The sequence below is a fragment of the Vanacampus margaritifer genome, chromosome 2 (assembly GCF_051991255.1).
Source record: "Vanacampus margaritifer isolate UIUO_Vmar chromosome 2, RoL_Vmar_1.0, whole genome shotgun sequence".
Classification (NCBI taxonomy): domain Eukaryota; kingdom Metazoa; phylum Chordata; class Actinopteri; order Syngnathiformes; family Syngnathidae; genus Vanacampus; species Vanacampus margaritifer.
This window is the reverse complement of record NC_135433.1, coordinates 56,074,467-56,085,336: the sequence shown is the minus strand read 5'-3', so window position 1 is coordinate 56,085,336 and position 10,870 is coordinate 56,074,467. Positions and strand designations below refer to the sequence as shown.

General features: G+C 39.9%; 1 protein-coding gene across 1 annotated transcript; it reads right to left on the bottom strand.

Annotated features, from left to right (window-relative positions):
• Nucleotides 1–3,168: 3,168 nt before the first annotated feature.
• LOC144044081 (homeobox protein Hox-B9a-like) lies at nt 3,169–10,460 on the bottom strand. The gene is made up of 2 exons (XM_077558285.1): nt 9,863–10,460; nt 3,169–3,404 (listed from the first exon to the last, which is right to left on the bottom strand). Exons 1-2 carry the CDS (start codon nt 10,458–10,460, stop codon nt 3,169–3,171), a joined length of 834 nt encoding a protein of 277 aa, XP_077414411.1.
• Nucleotides 10,461–10,870: the final 410 nt, after the last annotated feature.

Sequence of the window (10,870 nt, the reverse complement as noted above, 5' to 3'; positions counted from 1 at the left end):
GTCCACTTAAAAAAAAATCACATATGCCGTAGTTGCCATGGTGACCATAGTTATGGAAATATTTTATACTCATGTATGCCGTTGAAATTATGATTCTGATAACACACAAAAGATGTTGTTGCAAAGCCTATTTATGTTGAGCATTTTATAAACAGTTACCCCCAACCGTAGTTTGCGCGTAAAATGTTATCCTGGTTGACTTTGGACGAGACGAATGGACAATTTAGAGTCTTCAATTAACCAAAGTAGCATGTTTCTCTCCCAACCTAAAACCCATAAAACATTATTATTGATATTCAATGTTTATAATTCCACTAGCATTTGACTGGATTATTTACACTTTTAAGAGACTCCAAAATGTACCATCATGTGCTTCTCAAATAAATAATCATAAATTCGGAATCCTCCCCAAAAAATTCAATGCACTTTTTATTTTATTAGTCTCTCAAGGGGAAATCTCAATTCACACACTGTTTTGTTGCTGCGTATGCCTATACAATTACGCACAACGAAGCAATTAAGGAGGCAAACTATGTCTCAGAAACATAATCTCATGTTCAATATTTGGGATGCAGCTGGAATCGTATTTTAGACTCTTTATACACATATTTTTAAATATTCAGTAAGAACCTTATTTATTTATTTATTACTATATTATGCTTTGCGGGAAAATAATTTATGGAATGTTTTGACTTTTGCCCCACAATTTCCGAACTATTTAATATTCACAACAAAAATAACAATTAGAACAATAGCACATAACCCATTGTTATAGGAATACAGTGTAGCCTACAACATGATCATGGAGTTTGGGCCTTATTGTGAGTGATGAGGTCTTCCAAATTCAGAAGCCAACCTCCGTCCACCCAGAGGGTCCCAATGGAAGGGTACGTGACGACGTCTGGAATGAATGCGCTGATCATCTGCGTGTGGGGGTAGCGGCATTTATGGCTTTATGACAGTCTTTTGGTGTTGCAGCCAAACAGACGCCCCTCTCCTTTAAACTCCAGTGTGTAACCGAGGAGACACATATTTTCAACACATGCTCATGCTTCATCTTCTCCTTCGCCCTTACTTGCGGTTGTCTGTAGTTAGCTCGTCTTTCCGCTCCCCCTCATTTCTTCCCACAGATAGGCCTAAATGAAATCTGCATGGGAACTAATTGGACAGTTATTTTCATTGGCTTTTTCCCCCGATTTGCAACAAAGCAATTCTATCGTTTCTGAACCCCCAGTTGTTAACAAACAGAATTTCGTTTCACACTGTAGGCCAACATTAAATTAGCGGCGTGCAAGGCAGTCACGGGAAACATTGCCGTAATTAAGTCTCTTTAATAGAAATCCAGCATTAGAGAAACAAGTGATAACACTGAAAAAAGGAGAGACGATAACATTCATAAATGGACTTGAGAGCGCCACGATTAGGCTTGTCAACCTTCCTTCACATATTACAGTTGCCGCATTGAAGACGAATTGGCTCCATAATATTTATCAAAAAGTGTAAACCTTTCAAAATCACAGGGAGTATAAGTATGTAGTACCATCAAATGAGAGAATAATTGAGAGTTTAGCTCAGTGTTGGTGACAAACTTTCATTCAAAAAACTGCAGAGGCATGACTAATTTGAGAGCATTTACAAAGACAAAAACAACAACAGTTTGAAGAGGAAATTTGGTTTCTCAAGAGGACAAATTTAGACAATTTAGGTTATTCTCAAAAAGACAAATCACTTACGTTTTGTAGAATAAATTAAAAAACATCACATTCTTAAAAAGCTTTAATAGCCTATGTTTTTTGAATACTTTTTTTTTTTAATGCAAGCATTCTCCTCTCGTGGACGTTTCGCCACTTACAAAGAGTTAACAAAAATAACATAGAGCGAGGTGAGGCATGCGCAAACAATGTAAACATTTGAACCTGAAATAGCATGTGACGCTGTGCATCAAGTGTCTGTATAAAGCGCTTCACTTTGCAAAAGACGTGTACTGGGCAAGAGGCTGGCCTGCATGGCCGATGTCTTGTTTATGGGTCCGTCCATAAAACTGCCACCGCACGGCATTTAAATACGACAACACTTCAAATATCATAAAACAAGATGACCTTCTAACATGGCCCTTTTCATCAACTCTCAGATCAATAAAACTGTACATAAACCAAGTGTATGTTTTGTTGAATGATGTTGACTTATACAGCTCCAAGCGATGACATTATCAGAAAAATAACATTGATGCAGTGATTGAAAAATATACTTTAGATGTGTTGGCCCTTTCTTAAGTTTCATGTCGTATTTTGAAATTACTTGCATAGCAGAAACATATTAAGTGTATAAAAATAGAGCACCTTTCTTAAAATGCAAGTGTCATTGAATAAAGATTCTTTCGTTTTTTTCGTTTGTATTACAGCATCTAAAATTGCATGCACTTTAAAAAACGGGCCCAAAACATGACAGCCCTTGTACGTTGCCTGGGCAGACCCAAGACAGACGCATCACCTATGTGGCTCTCAATAACGATGAGATTATTTGCCATTGAATGAAACATCGATAATTTATAATTTATGGAACGAGAGCCTGCCACATCGAATTAAGAACGAGTCGATAAAATCAAATTTACAATAGCTTTTTAACTGTCCGTTTGTAAGAAGATTTAACACTAAATCTGCTCATTACTAAAACTAAACTCAGAATATGTAGACTATCAACGTGTGCCACCTGGTCCATTCTAATGGAATTGTTACAAAAGAGAAGCCCCGTGCAAAAGATAGACACCGGCTGCGAGGTTATTAATGACCAAGTGATTTTCTGCAAGGTTTTAGCACCCAATGTGCCTTGATGTGAGTGACACGACCGTAAATATAAAAAGTGCATGGAAGCGTCATACAGCTGTCCAAGTCCAAAACAAAAGATTTTTGTCCATGAGCATAATTGTGTAAACCCTTCGATTTCCAAGAAGACAACATGCTTTGCCGACATGATATATTCCGTAACGAACAACTGGCAATAAACGATCATTGAGGGAAACAGAATGGAGTCAGCAGTGATGCGTTTTGAGGTTGCAGGTTATGTTACTAATCGTAAAGTGGACTGGGTGTTCTCGCGGGGTGTGAGCGTGCAGAATCAAGTCCGTTTGCATGGTAGCATAAGTGCGTGCACACGCTCGTGCAAATCATGTTAATCCTTGGGCTGATCCTTGCTCTGTTTCTTCATTTTCATCCTCCGGTTTTGGAACCAGATTTTGACTTGCCTCTCGGTCAGGTTGAGCGCTCTTGCCACCTCATGGCGACGGTCGCGCGTCAGGTACATGTTGAACAGGAATTCCTTCTCCAGCTCCAACGTCTGATATTTGGTATACGGGCACCTCTTCTTCCTGGAGGAGCGCGCATGTAACCAGTTGGCGGAGGGGTCATCTGGACGAAGGACAAATACATACAAAGGGGAGCATTAAAAAAACAAAAATCAATTTAGCTACTTTAAAGCTGCTTAACGTATAAATTTGCCCAAAAATATTTTTACAATAGCCTTTTTATTTGACCATTTATGACTCAAACATCTGCTAATTAGCATATTAACACCTTAGCTGTTCACAAACCTCTGGCCAATACGTTTCTGCGGATGTGACATGCACACATTGAGTACATGAAGAAGGGAGTGTGCAGATTCATTATTCGGTCTTACGTGGCAGTAGCAATTTGAAATTAAATTTACTGCATTGAGCAGCTTTAAGATGAAAAAAAAAACAAAAAAAATGTTTGCTCATGGTCACAATTCCGACAGAAGTAAAGTCAGTGGCTGTTTTATTTGACACCACTGTCTTAATGGATACTGCAATTAAAGGCATAGTCCCACAGAGCTCTTCCTTTGGATACCCATTTCTTGATTGGCACACAGAAAACATTTGTCTTTGTGAAATTTAAACAAAGCAAGCAGAAAATTAAAACTGCTGCATATGCAATATTTTATATGTAGACATATTTGTCTTTTATACACAACTGATAATGCACATGGTATATATATATATTTGACATATTTTGGACATGCAAGTTTCTGATGACAGTATTCCATTGGGCGCATTCAATAACCAACCTGCAAAGCTAATAACGATATTAAAAATTCAGTTTTGTACATGGTAAAAATGATAATTAGTTATTAACAATTGTAGAAAATAGTAATAATAATACATCTTCAGGTTTTGTTTTTGTCTGGGTTTTTTATGGTTAAATTTTGGACAGATTTTTAACAGAGACCTCCATTGGTGTTCTTTTTTCCTAATTGAACAAAAAAACCTCTTTAATTAAAAATCGTATTTATTTTTTATAGTAATATAATATAGTCCCACTTGTCAATTATGCCTTTTATGGGGTGAAAGTATATTTGAAAAAAAAATTCTTTAATGAAAAAATTCACATTTATTTTTTATAGCAATATATTACAGTCCCACTTGTCAATTATGCCTGTTTTGAAGCTTGTGAAGGCAGCGAGGAGAGGAAAAGTGTCAAAAATTAATTATTTTTCACCAGCACAGTCAAGCAAGAGAGGATCTTATAGAATAAGAATGTTTTTGTTTTGTTTTTTACAAACCAAAATTCAATCTCAACAAAATGTAGAGACAAAAGTCAAGGAGCCCTCATATCTTTGTAGCACGTTGCAGCTCTCTACTTTTCCCCAACATTTAGTCAGTGGCCATCATGAGTTCGTATCCATCCCTAATACGCTATGTAATCAATTACCTCCAGCATGGCCCGAACGTTAGGTATTGATTTCTTCCCAGAGAAAATAATGCCTGGTAGGGAAGTGAGGAGAAGATGGATGACGAGACCATGGTGTGCAGTACTTGTGTCACTCGCTAAAGTGGGTGCTTTACCGTCGTGTATAATCACTTCGAGAACAATCCATTACTGTGTAAGCTGCGCCACATCCGTGGCTGTCACCCCGGAAGACAGAACGGTCTTGAGGATTGTGTAATTTTGAGCAATGGAAAGAAAGCAGACAGGGGGAATATTTGTGCTGCTTATGCGTTATTCCTGTCTTGAGGTTCTTGTAGCTGTAACAGAAATTTCCAGCTGAGATGTGGCATTGACAGACACATAGATGGAAGGACTGATACTCCCATAAAGCAGCCTGCTACAGCCTGTGGCTGTGCAACATGAAAAATTCAATTGCTGACCTATGTGTCTTTTTCCTGCATGTGTCCACCATGATGAATGCAGCTTGCATGGAAACAGAGAGCGGAAGGCCTATTGGATTAATATCGCATCTCGTCTCTCGCCTCTTTCTTCCTCCGCTTGCAATTTCATCCTAATAGTTCCAGAAATTGACCCCTCATATATCCCAAGGCACGTTATTACATTTCTCTGTCGTATTTCATCCTGCTCCCTCTCCACCCCACCCTCTTGTACATTTCACCCAAGCACCAACAGCAGCACGCCAATTAATGGGCTTGTTCACCCTGTGATAACTTAATAAACTTCAGAGGTAATAATTTTCCCAGCTCTGCTGGCAACAGTAACAGCAGCACAAAGATTGAAGTGTAATATTGGAGTTTATTCTGGATGGTTGCCCAGCACCAGTAATTTGAAAATAATCAGTTGCAGGGTGTTCAATTTAATTAGTGTGGTGTATTGAAAGGTAGCTTGAACCTTATGGTCTCCTCTACACATATAGTGGCCATTTTGAGAAGTGTTATACCTTTGGGGAAATAACCAAACCTACACCTTGCCAATTAATACCATCTTGGAAGAAAAACAGGGGCTCGTCAGTTTATGACAGAGCTCTTCTTCTATGACCCTGGCGCACAGTTTAGTTGGGAAATATTGCAGTCAGCAGCAGAAGGAAGTTGTACACAATACAACTAGAAAATGTCTTTACATGTACTGCTGTGATTAAAGCGATATTTGACTCAATTTCAGCAGTAAAAACGTAATATTTTGTCCAGAAAGAATTTGATAAATTCATTATTTTTTTAAGCACAACTAATACCTTTAAAAAATGATGTTTCCACTTGCTGTCGACTGAAGATGACATCACTTTTGCTGAGGAAGTAGGTAATGACCAATCATGGCTCACCTGTTTTTTGGGTTTGGTCAGCAAATTAAGGCATGATTGGTTGTTATCTACTTCCTCAGCACAGGTGATGTCATCTTCAGTTGACATCAAGTGGAAAACATTGTTTTTAAAGGTATTAATTGTACATGGAAAATAATGAAGTTAGCAAATTAATTCTGGACAAAATATTAACTTTTTATTGCTGAAAATGGCTCAATGAGTCAAGTATCCCTTTATCCATTCATTCTATTCATAAACACTAGAAGTCACAAACTCACTCCCACCAACATTTAACCACAGACGCTACACTTAAATTTGCTAACATTAAGAAAGACTAGAACTATAATGTTCCGAACAGTATGTCCATCAAGTCAGTTTACTTTTGAGTGCAGCCAAGCAATCCAACTGCTGGCAATTGCTACTTGAACGACTGTAGTGGTGACTTGCTTGCATTGCAAAAAAAAATAATAATAAGCATCCTCTCCAAAATGTCAAAACCATTTCACAGAGCAGAGGAAAACAGCCACAAGTTGGCCGGAGAGAGCTAGGCAATGAATGTAGATGATTATATAGATATATAGATAGATTATGTGCTGCCGTATATACTGTATGCATATGACCATATACTCTACATATGCATGTATACAGAACTGATATGAACAGTTACACAGTAAATTTTGTAGAGTAAATTTTACTGTAAAAAAGACTATATTTGGTCCCTGTCTAAACAGAGCATACTTTTCATTTGCAAGAGAGTAATATATTTAATAAATAAATAAATAATTCACTCAGGGTTTGAGGAACGATCCCAGAACCTTCAGGGAGATCGACCAAACTACCCGCTGAGCCATGCCACACCTACTAGGTGTCATTATATGGCTGGTGCCAGGTGGAATTCTCGTACCATTTTTGGTCTCCTTTTGGACACACCAGCAATATGTTAACAAACAGTATTTGTGGCATCACTCAAGTGGTAGAGTGGCCATCTCCCATGCTGAATGTTGTGTGATCGTTCTCAACCCTTGAGTAATGTAAAAAATAAATAAATACTCGCCTCCAAGTGTCAAATTTGGTCTGTTTAGACTGAGACCGAATATAGTCGTTTTTACACTAGAATTTACTCGACTCTACCGTGTAGGTACATATACTCCACAAAAATCCAAATTTAACACCTGTGCACTAATCATGGTGTCTAATCAGCCTCTTCATATGGCACACCTGTGAGATGGGATGGATTATATATTATATAAAAGACAAGTGCTCACTATCACAGATTTAGGCCCCGTCCAGACGGAAGCAAAGCCGGCTTCATTCCTCAAACAAATTTCGTACAAACAGAAGCATTTCAAGACTTGCGTGTGTCCAATTGAAGACGCTGAGGACGTTTTACGGCTGTAATGTATACGCCAAGTCTGAAGCAGGGCTGCAGCGCAGCCATAGGGAGTTAACGGAAAACGTACAAGAAGAATCAGCGAAAAAGATGAACACTTTTTTTCCCTAACTTTATTGCAATCTACAGAACAAACATGGCTTTGCATGTATCAAAACAGCAAACAGGAGAAGTGACAATGACGGGTGATTCAACTACAACACCACTTGTTGAACGTGGGAATAAAGAAGCAAAATATTTTGCTGCAAAAGCATAAGCAAGCTAAAGAGGCTGCGCAAAACGACTATGACACGGCTATCCGCCATTGTTGTTGACAGACTGACGGTTCGCGCGGAGTCACGCGAGAATTGCCGCATACGTCATCAATAAGCGGCAATGCGTCGTCATCGAGCTGCGACCATTACGTCATCGCTGGAGGACTATCCTGCATAAGGTGTCCAGATGGACGCGTATGAGGCGCATATTGAAATCTTTCCACTCAGGAGCCTGGTTTCAAAAGTGATCGGGTTCAAGCTCCAAAACCGCCGTCATGTGGATGAACGGCTTAAACGGTAAGAAACTTGTGAGGATACATTGAAACTGGCTTTTGTGTGGACGGGCCTTAGACTGGTTTGTGAACAGTATTTGAGAGAAATGGTGATAATGTGTATGTGGAAGAAGTTTTAGATCTTTGAATTCATCTCATAAAAAATGGGAGCAAAACAAAAATTTTGGATTTATATTTTTGTTGAGTATTTGGAAACACATAGAGCACTGCACATTACTGACTCTCCTTTTGATACTGCAAAATTGGATAATTGAGCAGCCAGGAGGTCCCATCCAGTGTCTCATTCCAGGAGATTTTTGGGATCCATCCAATAATATGTCTCTTTTGGAAAATCATAACATCATAACATCTGACCTCCATCTTCTGATGCATTCAGTGTTTAACATTTACCATAACATGGATCAAAAGCAGAGACTGATATAAAATCATCCTGCTTTGGACAATCACATTAAGCATGATTCAGTGACCAAACTTTTCTTTGGTCAACCACCCACTATTCATCCATCCTTTTTTTTTATTTTTATTTAATCCTACTTTCACTTGCTTTAGTCACAGTGAGCGGGAGCCTATATCTAATCTGACTTTGAGCAAGAGGTTGGGTACCCCCGGCACTGGTTACCACTCCGCTGCAGGGAACAAACAAGCGTTCACATTCACATATAGACATTTTAGAGCAGTGGTGTCTAGACTACGGCCAGGGGCCATTTGCGGCCCGCCATTCAATTTTTGGAGGCCTGCGGCATACACTAAAAATTGATTTTCAATGCTATTTTTTATTTTTTTTAAAGAGGGTGGAGTAGTTAAATGTTTCTAGCTATGCAAAGACACACAAATTTACAGCTAATAATTTAGTTTCAGAAATAAAAATGGTTTCATCCACTTGTTAGTTGTGTCAAGTATCCGATTTGTGAAAACATCACATTAATGGTTCTTAAGTGTGGTCAGTTTACTACAGATTGTTGTTGCTCAGTGGAGAGGTGTATCTATTATAGTGACACACCGGGATCACTCCAAAACCTAAAAATACATCAATCCTGAACTATTTGCCTTGTGACCGTTAGCAGTTTAAAAAATAATAAAATAAAAAATACATTGTATCAAAAATGTATAATTGCTTCATTGATTTTTACCATGTTTAATAAATAAGTTAAAAAACAAAATAAAAGTGGCCCTTGCAGCTTTCTATTTTTCTGTATGAGGCCCTCGGAAGAAAAAGTTTGGACACCCCTGTTTTAGAGTATTCAATTAACCCAACATGCCGGTTTCTTAAATAGGGGGGTGGGTCGTGGGGGTCCATATTTAGATATAGGCCTATTTGTTAAAGTTAAAAGATAAGTACCACAAGACAACATGCAAATTCCAAACATCAGGAAAGATTTGAGTTGAACCGTGAATCTCAGAACTAGGCAGGCATGCATGCCATGTGAAATTAAGGAAAAGAGAGAAACAGAGTGACAAACACAGAGATGCACAATTCCTGCACGCGCACGTGCGCATGTGTGATAATAATAATATAGCCATCTTAAATTTATTGTAGATTCTATTTTGAGAAGTTAGTTGTTAGTAGCATCCTATAAAGCCCCCGTTTAATGTTTTGTCACAATTATCTGGGCTACTCTGTTAACAAAATCACAAACATAAAACACAACATATCAATCAAAGTCCAGTTCAATTAAAATGTTGGACTGTTTCCAGAAGTCCGTTCTACTGGACCAGCTATCCTCTCTTGGTCTTTGAGCAGCTGTAATGGTTCGAGAGCACAAAGTGGCTTTGGCTCTCCAGCTCTTTGTTCTTGTTTTACAGCAGCATTAAAAGCATTTACAATCGCTCTCCCCAATCATCGTGTGTCTCTCTGCAAAGTGCTATTTCCTGCCCTAATAACTTACTTTGATCTAGGCCCTCTTTGTCTTCGCTCCCCTCGCAAGAGTCATTATTTTCTCCGAAGACCGCACCGGGGATGGCAGCAGGCGGTGCCGTTGATCTGGACTCCAGGATGTATGTGGCGCTCTCCAGCTGGTCCTGCCCGCCGATTTTGGGTGGGCTTTCCACGCCAGGATGGCCGAGGTGGGGCTCCAGTTTGATCTGACCGCTCTGACCCTGGCCCGGGAAGCAGCCCGAACCGCGCGGCGCGCATTCCAGCCACGAGCGGAGGTAGCGAGTGTCCGTGGAAGGGACGTGTTGTGTCGGTATGTACGGGTGGTAGACCGTCGGAAGACCGCTCTCACCATGGTGGTGTGGACTGAAAGGACTCCAGGGCGCTGAGAAGAGCGGAGGCTTTGGCTGGAAACTGCAGGATGGGTAGGACTCGGGGAGCGGATGCTCCGATGAAGCTGCCGAGCCGGGCTGCCTTCCACCCGCTGCAGCTGCGGAGCTGGAGCCGGAGTATTGGACACTGGGAAAATGAGCAGGGGTCGGAAGTTCATCGCTCTCGTGACTTATAATGGAGTCCACGTAATAGTTGCTCAGAGTCCCAGAAATAGACATTCTCGGACATTATCTGTGAAACACAACGAGTTCACTAAATGGAGAACATGAAGATAAGCATGAGGAGATTTTCTTTCTCTCTTCTCCTCATCTGCCCTTTGCTACCCCCCCCTCTCTCTCTCTATGTCTCCCCCTAACCCTATTCTCTGCCTCTCCCGCTCCCTCTCTCCCCCTTCTTTCTTTTGAAGCAGCAGTTGCTCGCTAGTGAAACAAGTGTTGCAACCTTCATTCTCAGAGAAACTGATTGGCTAACGCCAACAAAGGGTTAAAGCTTCGCTGGAGCGTAAATCAACCCCTCTCACACCCTTCCTCAAATAGATCGCCTTCGCCATGCATAGATTCTCATGTTTACATCATATAACACAAAATATATTGCCAGATCGCCTTTTGTGCTATGAATGGTATATCGT

Excerpts from the sequence above, each read along its gene's own strand:
- LOC144044081 (XM_077558285.1), bottom strand. The coding sequence starts at position 10,460 with ATGTCTATTTCTGGGACTCTGAGCAACTATTACGTGGACTCCATTATA. Across the intron at positions 3,405-9,862 it reads CAAAGAGGGCCTAGATCAAA|ATGACCCCTCCGCCAACTGG; the intron begins GTAAGTTATTAG and ends TCCTTCGTCCAG.